Below are 16,785 nucleotides of genomic sequence, written 5' to 3'. Positions count from 1 at the left end.
ACTAGCATGAAAAGCTGGCAATTGATAACAAAAATATTTAATTTTAGGCATTCTGATCCATATTCATGCATTGAAAACAACTAAACTAAAACTCGTTATCAAAATTAGGAGCCAAATAAATTCAATCATTGGCATTGATCAGTCCTTGTCAAGGTTAGCTGTGGCCCAGCTTTAATTTGTCAACCTGGGTTTGAATTCGCACTATGTTGAACAATGACTTCCACTCGTTATCTAACCTGGTTCTAATTTTGACGCAAGTCACAACTAGTTTGGGTCCCCGCCGACCTTCCAGCGTGGTCAACTTTCGTAGATACGCCAAGTCCGATCGCAATCTTTGAACAAGCGGCGATTACGTACGAATGTCATGTGAACTGCGGTTCTCCCAACTTCGTTTCCTTCCTCAGAAGACAAACGGCACATGGCATCTCCTCTAAAAACTTGTTCTCACGAGTTCCTGAGGTGCACCTTCTTATCAGTCCAACCATTAATTAAAAAGCCTAGATGACACCATGGCATCACCAAAAACCTTAGCCTCTTGTAGAGTAACTACTCGAAAAGATTGTTTTAGGAGCACTGCTTTCTACTGTGGCCTCGGTGGGGAAATGCCAAAGATTAACAGAATATAATTCCACTTCCCTACATCCCACCAACCATTTCAAGCGTATTTACTCTGTTACCGGTTGAAAGTATGCCTACCTTCTCTTTTGTGCTCTCTGCAACTCCACAAAACTCCCCATATCATACCAAAAACCTGAGAAAGCAGGGGGTAAAGCCTCACATTCCAGTCCCTACATAGAGATTCTTAATATATTTAAAAGCTATTGACGGCCGAACCATCCCAGGCCTCTGGTCTGTTTAGAGATCTCCCTCAGGTTGCCTGCTTTTGGGATTCCTTTATTGGCCTGCAAGCTAGCTTGGGATTCTTCACCGTATGGAAAACTAAATGCGGTTGGTTGTTGAGAGGTGGTGAAGGAATTTGCGTCTGTTTCTGCATTGTTTATGTTCAGATGGGTATTGTTTATGCTTGAAATGTTACTATAATTATCTGAGCATACTTCGGAAGGGAGGGATTTCTTTCAGGGGATATCATCTGACTGCTTTTTATTGATCTTCAAATAAATATTGGTAGTTGTTGAGATCAGAACATGAAGATATAGGAGAGGTTTTGCTTGCAGCTCTGGGTTAAGCTTGAGGGATAGCTATTGTATATATATATATATAAATCTGTTTTAGTGATCTCTAGACTTGTAAGAGATTTTTGTTTTACTTTGGTCATTGTGTAGAGGTTAGGTCGCCACAATTCAAAAAGGCTGAGGAGTGCTACAGGCTGAAACTAAATTTCAGTTCTTTTTTCTTTTTGATATTTTTGGTTCTCTTTTTGTGTGGAAAGAGAAGCCTCTCTAGATTGAAAGAATGCTTGCTCTGGAAAGAGGAGTCTTCGTGAGATTAGCAAGTTTTCTGATTCTTATTCTTCTTGCATGGCCGGCGGATTCATCTCGACACCCTCACAAACCAATTCAAAGCCACAAGGCCAGCCAACCTGAACCACTGAAGGTAATTCATTCTGTTTCAAGCTTGCAGTTCTTTGAAATTTAGCATGTTAGTGAACATCTAAAAGGATTTCTTCTCCATGGGCATTTCATGATATTTCTAATTCAAGTGCATGATGAAAGCGACAACTATTAATACTTGAATTATAATTGTTGCCTTTCCATCAGCTTTCTTTCTTTTGTTGGTTGAGGTGGGAGATGGTAAAGTTTCCTAATTATTCATGAATAAAAAGGAAGGAGACATGTCAGCCTCATTATTCCTTTTTATTATGTTGACTGAATGTGTTAGTGTAGGTGTAGATACATAATCCAAAAAAACTCTGTGTTTGATTTCCTTGGGATTCTGCATGCAGCTTACTCCAAAACTCTCATTCCAAATCACACTCCATGCATTCCTCTTCTGGGCCTCCATTGGTTTCTTGATGCCTGTTGGGATAATCATAATCAGGATGTCGAACAGAGTTGAATGTGGCAAAAGGCTCAAGGTTCTCTTCTACTCCCATGTCATTGTACAGGTAAGCTCAATCGCATGTTACATTATCTATAGCATTCGCAGTGCGCCGAAGTATATTTAATCTACCTGGTCTCTTGTCCACGTCTCGCCAACTGTTGCTGATGATTTGAAAAGCTTTTTGAAAAAAAACAAGAAATAACTGGTTTTACTCCACAAAGTCTCCCCATAACATTTTGTCTTGTAAACTTCCACACTCGCAACTATATTTTCTTTTCATTTCAAGTGACAGATGATAGCTGTCCTGCTTGCCACTGCTGGGGCAGTTCTTTCTATAATGAACTTTCAGAATTCTTTCAACAATATTCATCAGAGGACAGGATTGGCACTCTATTCGATGATATGGATTCAACCTTTGATCGGCTTTCTCAGGCCTCACAGGTATGGAATACAATTTTACGCATTAAAATGAACAAATAACATGTGTCTATTGCTTGCTTATATATGTATGTATGTATGTATGTATGTATTTTTTGGATCAAGAACTAGTTACTGAGGGTTTGTTTATCGTTTTATTTTTTTCTTAGAGGAGTGAAAGTAAGGAGCATATGGTACTTTGTCCATTGGCTACTTGGAACTGGAATTCCTATATTGGGGATCATAAACATTTACATTGGCCTGCACACCTACCACGAGAGGACCTCCAGAAGTGTAAGGTTGTGGACTCTTCTCTTCACCGCAGAGGTTGTGATCATTGCTATCATCTATCTTTTCCAAGACAGGTGGGATTATTTGATGAAGCAGGGAGTGATCCTAGGTGACGAGCAGATCAGACCCACGGACCATATAACATCTCCAAGTACCAGTCAAAAGGAGTAAGCATCAATATCTTAGTGGAAAGCCAGGATTCTTTGGGCTTGCTTTCAGCGCTCATGAATTATCCTAGCTCTAGCATTGGCTCAAACTCTTTTGTCCTTCCGCCAGTGCATTCTTTTACCAAGTTGTAATAGTGAGTATTTTGGAAACCGTAATGATGGAATGGGAGCATTGTGTTAGCTGTATATGAATTGACTTAGTAGCTGTATGCCTGTATATTAGCTGTATATTAGCTATATTACTAACTGTATATTAGCTATACACATGAACTGCATGTTAGCTGTACATAGTCACCTTCATCTATAAAAGGTGGGCTATGACATTGTTTGAAGTATGAACAAAGAAAATAATCTTCCCTTCTACGTCTCCCTCTCCTCTTCCACTATCTTTCTCTCCTCTTCCTCTACTTCAATTCAACATGGTATCAGAGCTTAAGTTTGTTTTCAAGAGAACTAAGGATGAATCAGAAGTCATGTGATGATTACAACAGGCGGAGTCAATGAACCAAGAGGAAGGTTTACTTGAGATGGTAGAGAGGGTTGTGCGAGATAGAACCTGATGAACTATTGCCTCAATATCAACTGTAGTAAGGGATGAAGTGGGCATAGAAGAAGAAGAGGATGCAGATGACAAATCAGTAGAAACAACAGTCGCAATCCGGTGACGAGAGCGTTTGGGCTTTCTAAGCTGCTTTCATCTCCTCAGCTTGTTTCTTCCTGCACTCTGAGATCTTATAGCCTATTTTGCCACAATAGAAACACTGTTTCTGAAATTTACTAGATTTTTCTTGTCTGACTTCGAAGAGGTAGTTGCAGCCATTAGAACAGAAGCAAAGGAGATAAAGGGAGTGGATAAAATACCAGCTGATGTGGCTATAACCATATCAGTAGAGAAGCCTCGACGAGTAGCCTAATGAGTCTCCTCAGAAAGGGCTACCTCCACAGTCGGTCGAGAAGATCGATGAAGTAAGAAAGCCCTAGTGGTCTCAAATTCATCGCAAATGTCTATCATAAGCTGAATAAATTGCCGACAATCCCTATATTCTTGAAACTTCTTAGTAGAGTCCTCATTTGTAAAATTAGGATCAGCCAGGAAAAGCTGATCCCAAAGACTGTTGATTTGTAAATGGAAGTCAAGAATAGATTGACCAGATGCTTGATGCAACTGATGAACCCTGGACTCCAACTAAAACTGAAGAGCCAAGTCACTGAACAATTGTAATGATTTACCAGAAATTTTCATGCAAGCTTGGCATTTCGAAATTTTGCGAGTAGAGTCTGAATAGAAGGCACAGATGTAAACCAAGATAAAAATCTTACAATGTGTACTCTCCCACTCTTTCCGTCGTTCTGCAAAATCAGCATTGGACTCTGTAGAACCCTGTGTAGGAGCCTTCTTATCTCAGGTGACAATTCTCAATTATCTATGCCCAATAAAAAAACAGACATCTGTTGGGACCAAATATTATAATTGGTCCCATCCAGAACGACCTTAATAGGGCGTGTAACATCAGTTGACAAAACCATAATTGAAATCTCAAGCAAACTTATGTCTTCCTTCTTTTTTTTTGAGATGTGACAGGAACTTCTTTGTGTCACATCCCTTTACCTAGCTTATCAGACAACAGGATTCAGAAGATGTGATCGAAACTCTTCCGTTATAATGCCTCTGTACCTGGCACGAGGAGAAGGGCAAAGCGGCTTTGTGTCACGTCTCGATGTTAGACAGACATGACCAAAGCTCTTTAGAGGAGGTGGTCGAGAAGCTGCTGCATGAGGCGGCGGGGCCAGATTTGATGCGCTCCTCCCCTCCTCTCTTAGGAGGCGCTGGAGACGTGACATTGACCAAAGCTCTTTGGTCAAGTGTGGGGTCGTCCTTCCGCTCTGGGGACTAAGATCCCAAGAGACCTAGGTGCTCTTGTCACACCGGATTGCGGCTGTTGCTTCTACTGATTCGTTAGCTTCTGCATCTTCTTATTCTTCTATGCCCCCTTCATCCCTTACTATAATTGATATTGAGGCAATAGTTCATCATGTTTTATCTCGCACTGCCCTCTCTACCATCTCAAGTAAACCTTCCTCATGGTTCATTGACTTCGTCTGTTGTAATCACATGACTTCTGATTCATCCTTAGTTCCTTTGAAAACAAACTTAAGCTCTACCATCTATGGTCTCTTTGAGCTTGGTTTTCCAAGTTTAGTTCAGTTCTTACTCAGCAAGGTTTTACTCCTAGTGCATATAATTATGCACTATTTTTTCGCCGATCTGAGGCGGGTATTGTTCTCCTCTTGTTATATGTGGATGATATGGTTATTACAGAAGATGATGTCTTAGGAATTTATGCACTTCAGCAATTTCTTGGACGACAGTTTGAGATGAAGGATTAGGATCCCTTAGCTACTTTCTTGATCTCGAGGTGACATCCAGCTCAGATGGCTACTATTTTTTTCGGGCTAAGTATGCTTCCGAGTTGATATCTTGTGCTGGATTGATAGATAGCAAGACTGTGTAGAGTCCTCTGAAAATAAATGTTAAGCTTCTTCCCACTAATGATGAACCATTGACAGATGCGACTTTGTATCGTTAGTTGGTTGGTAGTCTCATTTATCTGACTGTTACACGCCCTGATATCTCTTATGCAGTCACATTGGTTAGTCAGTTTATGCATGTACTATGCTCTATACGATATGCAGCAATCCTACATATCCTTGGGTATGTTAAGGGTATATTGTTCTACGGTCTGTATTTCTCAGCCCACTCTACCTTAGATATTCAAGCTTATTCTGATGCTGATTGGGATGGAGACCCTACAGATCGTCGCTCTATCACCAGCTATTGTTTCTTGCTCGGTTCTTCACTCATTTCTTGGAAAAGCAAGAAGCAGACGGTTGTCTTTCGCTCCAGTACAGAGGCTGAGTATCGTGCACTCGCAGATACTATCTCTGAATTCTTATGGCTTCGATGGCTATTACATGACATGGGTGTTTCTTTGACCAACAGTTTCTCTCTCAATTGTGATAATATAAGTGCCATGCAGATTGCTCATAATGATGTGTTTCATGAGTGAACAAAGAACATTGAGATAGATTGCCACTTCATTCGACATATCAAGCAAGGCACTCTTTAGTTGGTACATGTTGCTTCTACAGATCAGCTTGCTGATATTTTTACGAAGGCCCATCCACCAAGGCGTCATCGGAATTTAGTTCGCAAACTTAAGTTGTCATCTTCGCTACCATCTTGAGTTTGAGGGAGGATATTAGCTGTATATGAATTGACTTAGTAGCTGTATATTAGCTATATTACTAACTGTATATTAGCTATACACGAGCTGCATGTTAGCTGTATATAGCCCACTTTCATCTATAAAAGGTGGGCTATGACACTGTTTAGAGTATGAACAAAGAAAATATTCTTCCCTTCTACGTCTTCCTCTCCTCTTCCACGGTCTTTCTCTCCTCTTCCTCTACTTCAATTCAACACATTAGATTGAGAAAAGGAGAATATAATTTAGGAGTATAGTGGGGGCTTTGTGGCTTAGAAAGTGTTTGAGATGCAGACATCTGCTCGGAATTGGGATTCATTGTATAATATAAATTTAAGCATATGTGTATACTGATCAAAACAGGATTATTTGCAAGTCAATCATTTTCCTTTTTGTAATTCTAAAGTTTGTTTCATCTTTTGAAACAATACAGTGTTCAAACATGATTATGATCTGAGTCATGCTAAAAATTATCTTGGACTATGATGTAGCTAGAACTTGTATCTCATGATCTTTCCCCATCTAAAGGGCTTCTTTTGCAAATCTTTTGCTATAATAGCTTTCAAAGTCCATAAGCTTTCACTTATTGTTTTCTCTTGTAGGAAATGATAGTGTGATCGCACTAGCCCAAGACTACCAACCACAATATGAAGAAAAAAAAAGCAAGCTACATGCAAAGACCTCTAAAGATGAATAAGAATGAACAATTAATTAAAGCAACTCAATACAAAGATGGAAAACAACCAGCTTGTGGTTGTATTCCCAAATACAACAAATTGGGGAGGTTTTTTTATAGACTTTATGGAGTCTTTTAGTATATACATCCACACTAATTACATGTAATTAAGGTTGTATAGAAAAATGAAGAGACACTATAGGAAGATGTAAGATAGAGAAGTGTATGAATATATTAACCATCTTGGCATGAATCTAGATTCATTATGTATCTAGACCATTCTAAAATATTAACTTTACTAATTTCAACACTCATCCTTAAAGTGGTATTTTGGAAACAAGTCTGAGTTTAGTACAGAGTGACTCAAATTGTCCTTTAGAGAGTGACTTGGTGAAAACGTTGGCAACATTCTCTGGACTTAGGGCCGGCCCAATCCTTAGGCGACTTAGGTGGTCGCCTAAGGCCCCGGACCAAAGAAGGCCTACCGCAGGAAAAGCCTCAAAGATAAAATGGAAAGAAAAAAATGCCCCTATGCGAGTTTGCCTTAGGTTGGCCTACTGCAAGAAAAGCCTTAAAGACAAAATGGTTGTAGGCCCCCCAAATACGTTGGGCCACTCTTGTCTGGACTTTGGACCTCCAAAGCACTAATAGTGCCATCAAAAACTTTTTTGTGAATGAAGTGATGCTCTAGCTCAATATGCTTTGTTCTAGCATGACATACTGGATTCATTGCAAGCTTTATGGCACTTTGATTGTCACCAAGAAGTATGGTTGGCTTGTGGATAAGTGAATAGATATCTTCAACAAGCCTCTAAGCCAAACACATTCTTAACCTTGAGCAGCAAGAGCAGCAACTTTATATTTTGCTTCTTTGGTTGGCAAAGAAACTACATCTTGCTTTATATTTTGCTTCTTTGGTTAGCAAAGAAAATGCATCTTGCTTTTTATTACACCAAGAAATACTTGTGTCACCACAAAAGAAAATATAGCTAGATGTAGACATTCGATCATCCAAGTCACCTCCCAAATCAACATCCATGTAGCCAAGCAAAGAAAGATTAATTCCCTGTTTATAGAATAATTCCATATTAAGTATAGAACTAACATACTTTTAGACTTTCTTTACTGCCTCCAAATGTGGTGCATGCATAAACAGGCTAATCAACCCAACAGAGAAAGCAATATTTGGCCTTGTTATGGTTAAATAGAAAAGACTACCAACAAAAGTACGGTAAGGTTTGAGGATCGGTCAGAAGAAAATCTTCGTCACGTTTCAATTTCACATTTACATCAAAAAAAAAAAAAAAAAGGGAAAAAGAAAGCACGAGGCATCATATCTAGATCAGCTCATGTAAGTTTTAAGCCGAGTTTTTAGCAAGCCGAGCCGAGATTTTCTTTTAGATATGCTATCCACCCTTGTTCTGGTTTGGCTCCTCATAAACTCATTCTCAGCCTGCTCATGAGTGATTTGGATCAGGTCAATGTAGGTCGATCAAAAATCTCAGGCAGGACATGCCTAACTGCAATGGTGAGGAAGCATCGAGAAACCTCGGACTCGTCAGCTCCCGCTCTGCTGCTCAAATGCATCCGCACAGGCCAACCTCATCAAGACCTCGCTCGGCTTTGACCCCATCCTTCAGACGTTTCTCCGGCCAATGCCGTAGACTTTCTCGATGAAATGCCCCACCCTAACCCAACCACCACAGGAGCCGCGATTACGGCATTCTGTAGAGCAGGACAAATTGCCAAAGCCCGGAAGGCTTTAATGGCATCAAAAACCAACGGAGGCTTGAATGCCATGATTGTTGGGTATATACCCTTAACGGCTATTATTCAGAAGATTTACAGCTTTTTAGGCAGTTCCAGACATCTGGTTTCGATCCACTTGCGTCACGCACTCACGAATGCTTTCAGTCTCTGCCAACCTCAATGCATCGGATGAAGGGAAACATATACATGATTTCAGAATGAAGAAAAACAAAAATCTAGCCGTAGATGTCGCGGTGAGCAATTCGCTGGTCAATCTTTATTTCAGGTGCGAAAGCATGGGTGATGCCGAGAAGGTGTTTAGCTGCATGCCAGATAGAGGTGTTTCCACGTGGACGGTCATGGTTTCAGGCTATGCAATGAATGGTAGTTTGGAGAAGGCCATGGATTTGTTCAATATGATGTCATGCGGAAGCATGATTTCTTGGTACTCAATCAGAGAGAAGGATACGATGAAGTGGCATTTGAATTGTTCTGTTAGATGAGAAAACATGGTGAGGTTCCTAATAAGTCACACATGTCTTGCAGTTCCAAAAACATGCAAACCTGCAGTTACTGGACAATAGTAAGGGGGTTCATAGTTGCCTTCAGAAATCAGCATGGATTACGATTGTTGATGTCGGATGTGCTTTGATGACAATATATGCCAAATGTGGTGAGCTTTTAGATGTTCAGAAAGTTATTGGTGAAATTTCAGAGCATAACACAGTCTCATGGTCGATCTTACTGGCAGGATATGCTCAGAATGGGTACATTACAGAGGCTGAGAGGATTTTTAATGGAATGCCAGAGAGAGTGATTTCACGGAATGTTATGATTGCTGGCTTGTGCAGAAGGCAATGCAAGTTAGAGCATTTGTTCTTTTCATTGATGTGATCAAGGATAACATGAAACCCAGCTGCTTCACACATACAAGCCTCCTTAATGGGTGCTCAAATCCCCAGTATATAAGAAGTGGTATAACATTTCCTATGTATGTTATAAAAATGGGCTTACAATCAGATGCTTCAATAGGAAATTCTTTGATTACTGTGTACGGGGAGCAAGGAAATGTTGGAGATGCTCGTCTAATCTTTGACACGACACCTTGGCATGATGTGGTCTTACGGACAGTAATTGTGGCTGCTTATGCTTCTAATAATAATGCAGGCGAGGCTCAAAGATTTTTGATCAGAATGCCACAGAAAATCCTGATATCTTGGAACAAAATGGTGCTTGGATACCTTCAAGAGAGCAGACATGTTGAATGCAATGCAGTAAATGGGATGAGCAACCTACATGCACTATAATTCTTTTATGAGATAGGGCAATCCGAGATCAGCACCTGATAAATTCTATTATAATCATGCTTTAAGTGCCTGTGCTGTCATTAGAGATCTAGAACAGGCCAGAGCAATCCTTAGCAGAACTGTCCAAAGAGGGTTGATATCAGATTTGGCAGTGGGGAATGTATTGATCACTGTATATGGGAAATGTTTAGCTCTTAGTGAAGCAGAAATGATTTTTGACAGCATGACTAACTGTGACATGACATCTTGGAATGCATTGTTAACAGGCTATTCACAGAATGGACAAGGAAGTGGAGTCCCGGATTTCTATGAGAAAATGCAAAGATCAGGAGTTCAGGTAAATAATGATTAACGTCACATTTATAATTCTCAGCTTGCAGTTGTCTGGGAGAGGATGCTGAAGATCAGAAATTGTTTGATTCTACAGAGAAAAATAATGGTATATGTCCCTCCAGGGAGCTTGTATGATAGACATTTTTGGACAAGCTGGCTATTTTAATGATGCCGAATTTATTATCATAAACATTCCAATAGAACCGGATGCAGCTGTGTGGGAGCATTACTTGGAGCTTGCAAAGTGCATGGAAAATGTGCAAGCTAAGTTGAGTACAATAGGAGAGAAAAAACATACCTAAAAATCCTTCGGATCCTGTATATATAAAAGTGTGGGTATAATAGAGCTGATATCCATAAAGAAGAGGTACGTCGTAACCATCAAACATGCAATAACTACTTGGACGTGCAGGACGAGCTGTAATTGATCTGCAACATGTCTTAAAATTGTGTGGGTCTATAACTGTCCTCCTTAATGAATTTAACTGCTCTCAATGCATCTCGATTCAAGAACTCGTGGCACTCAATTATTGGTCGATTGGTGGGTTGGTAGAAGAGCAGCAGATCAAATCTTTCATTTGGAACCAGATAATTCTTGTGCTTATATTGTACAGGTTGATTCTTTTGCAGCGGCTAGAATGGGAAGGCATGGCAAAATTAAGAGCAGCAACGAAGCAAGAAAAGGCATCTAAAGTTTATCTGGATGCAGCTGGAATGAGATCAGGAACCAAAAGGACATCTTTCTATCTGGTGACTCCTGCCACCAGCAAAAGGCTTCCATCTTTGCAACACTATAACCTGTATGGTAGCTAGATCAAAGAAAGATATGCACTAGATTCTGAACTCTTGGGTTGTGGTATACTATGATTAACAGAAAATGATAGGAAAAATATGCACTCTTAATTCATGGAAAAAGTTGGACATAACCGGTGAATATAGCAATCGACAATATGACTACAGGCGGGAGAATCACAAATGCTCCAATTGTTGCAAAGAAAATGGAATCATTTCTGCGAGCTACTTCATTCAGGTAGGCCTGTCGCTTGATGTTTCTTCTCTGTGAAATGGTCAAGGAATTCCTACTTGCTTGCAACCTTTTACCTAGTGGAAGGCTGAAATCACCTTCCCGGTCTCCAACCAGTTCATCAAGTTGTTCACAAATTGTAGGCTTGCGAGTGTCACCATCACTCTCATAACCTGTTAGGGAAGTCCACCTGAGTTATATTGGAACAGAGTTGGTTTTTATGAATCTATAAGATGTCAAAAGCCTTTTTAGATAATCTCTAGATAACATGTACATACTGCTGCCAGGGGATGTGGAAGATGTCAGTTGTTCCAAGAGATCCAGCTGAGTGCGTGCAGAAGACCCTGTTAGAATCACACATACAGGCATGAGTTATTAATTTGTTTACAAGATAAGGCTACAAAGATATGAAACAGTAAACAAAGCAGACATAGTTTTTCCCAGTTGGAAAGACATGATCCACAGTTGCATTTCTAGATAAACCGAAGAGCCATTTAGATGATACGGCCTGGCCTGTCATCAATTCCAGAATCGTTCAAACATTACTACACGGTCGAACAATTACTTGTACTTCTGATTTCAGAAGCCATGGTCATCAAAATGATGTATTCATCGAAGCAGATGATGGGCTCTAATCATTGAAGTTGAAGTTGAAAGGCTAGTGTACCATCAGCATTAACTGGCATTTCATAACATTCAAAGGTTAGGGATCATTCTATTTCTAAAAAAATATTTAATGGGTAGCAAATGCCAGCAAGCAAAATGAACAAATTAGCTCCCTTCTTCCCCTATCATCAGTGACAGCTAATAGTCGCTTAGATGTGTAGTCTGATTAAATACTTTCGAAGAAAATAAAAAGAAACTAAACTTTCTCGTGAATAATGAAAAGAAGAATAAGAAAGTTGATGATTTCATAGAGAATTGAGTGATGAAGAACTGACATGATGGCTTGGACGTGCAGGGGAGAGAAGAGGAAGCCTCTGCATGCAAAGGGAAGGGGCTGGAGTTGGTGCAGCGAGGGCCAACGGAAATCCTAAGGGAAACTGTGGGTGTATAAAATAAATGTAACAACTGATAGAAGTAAACTGCCAAAGAAAAAAGCAAAATTGTGCAGTTCCTAGCAGTTTGGTAATGGCTAATTCATGAATCTAACTTGAGGAAAGTCCCTAAGGCTCATCCTTTTTGGGTGCTTGCTGAATCTCGCTAGAAACCTACTGACCAATCTCAGCTTGTTCTTTGGATTAGAAGTTCAGTTTGGCGTGCTGTAGATTGGATACTTGTTCCTCCATGATCAAGATATCATTCCAATTCTCTTATGGTTTAAATTTCTACAAGATATCGTTCCTATTGCCTTATGATTTAAATTTGTAACCACCATGCAAGTATTCTTGTCATAAAAATATTCTTTCAGAAATATGTTGCTTTGTGAGCTCCACTTGTTACACTGGATATCTACATGAATTTTTTTGGTTTACAATTGAAACTGAAAAGAACAGCTCTACCTGTTAGACTCGGATCATCGGTAACACCTTCTGATCGTGCTACTTTACAAGGAGGTAATTTCTTCTCTGAGCTTGTGGGCTTTACTAGGACTAGTGTATGGTTCTTTACTTGAAACCTCTCTGGAGCCTGAATCCTGGGAGCTGTTGGGAGAGAGGAAGAAGGGGCAATATTCCGGGCCATGGATTCTCTAAGAAGTGTTAGAGAATTCCATGTGGTTATATTTTCTGAGAGTATTGTCCAGTGGTTATAATATTTTTGTTTATCGACCACAGAAACAGAAAAACGGAGCACCACATGTTTGTTTGTATTTGTGAGAGCTCAGCTATAAGTTTCTGGAGCACCACGCACAGCCTAAGCGAGTCCACTGGAAAGATGGTTGCTGAAATGGGGCTCCTTGGCTCGGAGTTGAAGTTAGGCATCCTGAGCTAATAGCACTTCGAAAAGGCTCCGCTTAATTAATAAGCTGATCATCGAAGCATACTTATCTGTACGAGATGCACGCTGATGCCGCACCGTTAGGCTTTGCTAAAGCGAGCCTCACATGTGGCGCGTCCAGGAACATGCATGCAAAAAAAAAAAAAAAAACCCTTTTATGTGCACCTTTGGATCCACGGCACGCACAAAGAGAAGAAAATTTTCCTTTAATAAAACACTAAGAGAAGGATACAAAGTCTTTTTTTTAATATATGATTTAATGCATTGTGGATATTTGGATTCTCATTAGGATTTGCTAAGGCTAGCGGATCTTTGGATCCTCATTAGGACTTCCTAAATAGAACAAGAGCACCATTTGTGGTGCGTACGAGCAATCATATCGAAATCTATGCTTCGCAGCAATCTTAATGCTGATCTAAGGGCCAATACTCCAAGGAACTATCAAATAATCTGCTGAGCTTCATAAACAAATCTCTTCCTTTTGGGAGGCAAGACTTGTTGACAGTTTTATCTATATCTTAGATGCTATCTTAAAAATGTCCAAAAATATTATTAACACGATTTGTAGAGAGTTGAAAAATATGCCAAGTAAAATTCATGATAATAATTGTTGGTGGCCTTATTTTATGGACATCATTAAAGCAATTATTGGTACCTATGTGCCAGTAAAAGTTTCTCCATCCAAACAAATATCATTTATTAGTCGAAAAGAGGCTCCGCAAAACATCAAGGCTTTGTTGTGATTTTGAGGTGCATTATACTTTTGTTTGGGCTGAATGGAACTGTACATGATACATATATTTTTTTAGAGGTTAGATGTAGAGAAGAGCTCAAATTCCCACATCCACCTAGAGATATGCATTTTAATTAAGTATACTATATTGGTAGTTATATGTTTTAACTTTCATGAACAAGTGTTAAATTATATATATGCAGGTAAATATTGCTTGGTGGATGCAAGGTATTCTCACATATCAGGATATAGGGGGACCTACATTGGGAGGTATCATCTACCAGATTTTTGCCATGGAAGTCAACCAAAGGGTATATATAAAATTTTTAATCATGCATATTTCTCATTGAGATGCACTATTGAGAAGACATTTGAATGTTGGAAAAGTAGGACATTTGGATGTCGGAAAAGTAGATGGAGAATATTGAATACAATGTCTAACTTCCCTTATCATAAACAAGTTCAAATTATGGTGGCTTCCTTGGCCATTCATAACTTTATTAGGAATCTTGCAATTAAAAATTTTGAGTTTCATAATTATGAAATTGATGAGAATCTATTTCCTCTTAATTGTTTAAAGATTAATGAATCATAACAAGAATCTAGCATAGAACAAAGCCGAACAAGTAATTATAAGATGGATGTTCTGCATGATCGTATTGCTACTCTTTTTATTACTAGTTGACTTCTTTCTTTATGAAATTGTGCATGTAATATAGATTTTATGATTGTATTATTCATATTTTGTATTTGAGTAAACAAGAAAGTTGCCTCTTGCATTTTTGTTGCTATTAGAATCAAGAATGCAAAACACTTTGGTAACATTAATGGTTAATGCATATTTCAGATTTGTTATAGACATGTTGGCATCAAATATATATTTGATATTTTGTTATAGTGTATTTGTGGAATTCAGTGATTTGTCAAAATTAACCTATAATATATCATTGTGTATGAGAAAAGAAAGAATAGTGAAAGCATTGGATAGAAAAGAGTTTTAAAATTTCACTTTTGCAAGTGTGATTGCATGCATCTATATTTTCTCCAAAAATTAGGTCTTAAATATATTATACTATGTAATGATATATTAATATATGTAATAATTGTAAACTTCATATTATAATATTGTATTATAATTATTAACTGACATTAGCTATATTATCATATCATATCATATCACATCATGTTATATTATTATACTATAAATATACAATTATATTACATTATATCATAATATTATTTTATTATGTTATGCTATTTTACATTATATTACAATAATATATTACATTATACCAATACTATAATATGTAATAATACAATATTATATTATGTTACACTATAATAATATTACTCTATGTAATAATACATTACTATGTTATATTACGTTATATTATATCATATTATATTTTATTATTATGCTATAGTATACAATATTATATTAACTATATTATAATAATATTATATTGCATTATAGTACAATACTACATTATATTATATTATAGTAATATTATACTTTGTAATATATTTATATAATAATATATATTTTATTGCATTATACTCTACTGTACGATACTGTGCAATATTCTTCATTACCATTTTGTCATACCAAAAGCATTTTTTTTGGTTTGGTTACCAAATACATATTAAAGTTCACAAAACTTTAGAAATATAGTTACCAAACATCAAACATCTTTTTATAAAAACTCTACTTCTCACAAGCTCTATTTCTAAAGGTTGTAAAAGCTCTACTACCAATAGCTTTGCCAAACATGGCTAATAGCCATTCCCTATAATTTTCTAATATTCTCTCTTTTGAGATTTGGGGTGCAAATGAGCCAAACAGCTTGCGAGGTTCTCGAGCTTAACTCAAATCTAAGCTAGACTCAACTAAAGGATTGCGAGCTTAGTCGAGTATATATATATATTTAATAATATTTATATTTTATTTATAATATATAAATTATAATTTAATATTTTAAAATATAATATTATGTCATATTTTGTTTTAATTATATTTTTTAGTTGTAACTAAAGTTTGAATTTGAGCTCGAGTATGGGCCGGTTGATATTCGAATCAAGTAGAGCCAATCTCAAGTATTACTTTTTTTTGGTCGAATCAAGTTTGAGCTTAAGTATTAACTATTAAGGCTCGATTGAATTTAAGCGAGTTTCGAGCCTAGGTATTTTGAATCGTGTTAAAGCGCTAACCTCTAGCTATTCGACTTGGCTCGACTCAGTTACATTCCTGGACTGAGAAAGCTAACATTTAGTTCCACCCCTTGCGTGGGCCATGAAAATAGTTAAATGCATAAGCTAGCTAGCAGCTTTCACTCAATATAATTATTTGATGTATCAACAAAATGCAAGAATTTGCTTAGGAACATCATGACTCTAGGCGCCAATGGCACCACAACATGTGCGTGGGAGTTGTCCTAACCATGACGGGGCATTTGGTATGGGATGATCGTCTCAGGATCAAGGGTGATGTGGGTGGAGGTGATGAGATTACCGTGTTTGGTTACACCACGGTGGTACTATGTGGCGGTGATTTTAAATCACCTCCACTCCTTAAATCACCGCCCAACCCGGTGATGGGATACCCATCCTTGAGGTCGGAAATCCAAGATCACCCTAGGGCAGTGATCATGGGTTGAAAATTAAAGACAAAAATACCCCTCCTTCATAGCCGTGGGAGACTCCACGGAAAAAAAACCCTCTCCCCTTCCCCCTCCTGTTCTCTCCCTTCCCCGCATCCCTCCCGTTCTCTCCACAACCTCTCCCAGCACTTCGGAAAGCGTGGCGAAACCCTTGCCCCCAAGTCTTCGCGCTGGACGGGCATCAGGCTTCCCAATTGCACGCCGCACCGCCTCCCTTGTAGCATCG

At 38.4% G+C, this 16,785-nt stretch overlaps 3 protein-coding genes across 3 annotated transcripts; 2 read left to right on the top strand and 1 right to left on the bottom strand.

The window, feature by feature from the left end:
• The first annotated feature begins 345 nt into the window (after nt 1–345).
• Nucleotides 346–3,237, top strand: LOC103722344 (cytochrome b561 domain-containing protein At2g30890-like). The gene is made up of 4 exons (XM_008812872.6): nt 346–1,554; nt 1,904–2,065; nt 2,294–2,442; nt 2,589–3,237. Exons 1-4 carry the CDS (start codon nt 1,414–1,416, stop codon nt 2,878–2,880), a joined length of 744 nt encoding a protein of 247 aa, XP_008811094.1. The 5' UTR covers nt 346–1,413; the 3' UTR covers nt 2,881–3,237.
• Nucleotides 3,238–8,863: 5,626 nt separating this feature from the next.
• On the top strand, nt 8,864–11,020 carry LOC103722351 (pentatricopeptide repeat-containing protein At2g33680-like). The gene is made up of 6 exons (XM_088709068.2): nt 8,864–9,061; nt 9,114–9,380; nt 9,422–9,796; nt 9,891–10,034; nt 10,141–10,211; nt 10,822–11,020. The coding sequence occupies exons 1-6, from the start codon at nt 8,864–8,866 to the stop codon at nt 11,018–11,020; spliced, it is 1,254 nt and encodes a 417-aa protein (XP_088565194.2).
• Nucleotides 11,021–11,085: 65 nt separating this feature from the next.
• LOC113463761 (uncharacterized) lies at nt 11,086–13,132 on the bottom strand. The gene is made up of 3 exons (XM_088705640.2): nt 12,734–13,132; nt 11,510–11,575; nt 11,086–11,404 (listed from the first exon to the last, which is right to left on the bottom strand). Exons 1-3 carry the CDS (start codon nt 12,912–12,914, stop codon nt 11,112–11,114), a joined length of 540 nt encoding a protein of 179 aa, XP_088561766.1. The 5' UTR covers nt 12,915–13,132; the 3' UTR covers nt 11,086–11,111.
• Nucleotides 13,133–16,785: the final 3,653 nt, after the last annotated feature.

Source organism: Phoenix dactylifera, chromosome 1, assembly GCF_051530095.1.
Source record: "Phoenix dactylifera cultivar Ajwa chromosome 1, Ajwa_hap1_PhDact_Kaust_v1.1, whole genome shotgun sequence".
Taxonomy (NCBI): domain Eukaryota; kingdom Viridiplantae; phylum Streptophyta; class Magnoliopsida; order Arecales; family Arecaceae; genus Phoenix; species Phoenix dactylifera.
This window is presented reverse-complemented; position numbering and strand designations above follow the sequence as displayed.

Excerpts from the sequence above, each read along its gene's own strand:
- LOC103722344 (XM_008812872.6), top strand. The coding sequence starts at position 1,414 with ATGCTTGCTCTGGAAAGAGGAGTCTTCGTGAGATTAGCAAGTTTTCTG. Across the intron at positions 1,555-1,903 it reads GCCAACCTGAACCACTGAAG|CTTACTCCAAAACTCTCATT; the intron begins GTAATTCATTCT and ends TTCTGCATGCAG. Across the intron at positions 2,443-2,588 it reads GGCTTTCTCAGGCCTCACAG|AGGAGTGAAAGTAAGGAGCA; the intron begins GTATGGAATACA and ends TTTTTTTCTTAG.
- LOC113463761 (XM_088705640.2), bottom strand. The coding sequence starts at position 12,914 with ATGGCCCGGAATATTGCCCCTTCTTCCTCTCTCCCAACAGCTCCCAGG. Across the intron at positions 11,576-12,733 it reads CGATGATCCGAGTCTAACAG|GGTCTTCTGCACGCACTCAG; the intron begins GTAGAGCTGTTC and ends TGATTCTAACAG. Across the intron at positions 11,405-11,509 it reads TTCCACATCCCCTGGCAGCA|GTTATGAGAGTGATGGTGAC; the intron begins GTATGTACATGT and ends CTTCCCTAACAG.
- LOC103722351 (XM_088709068.2), top strand. The coding sequence starts at position 8,864 with ATGGGTGATGCCGAGAAGGTGTTTAGCTGCATGCCAGATAGAGGTGTT. Across the intron at positions 9,062-9,113 it reads AGTGGCATTTGAATTGTTCT|TTCCAAAAACATGCAAACCT; the intron begins GTTAGATGAGAA and ends CATGTCTTGCAG. Across the intron at positions 9,797-9,890 it reads TGATATCTTGGAACAAAATG|GGCAATCCGAGATCAGCACC; the intron begins GTGCTTGGATAC and ends TTTATGAGATAG.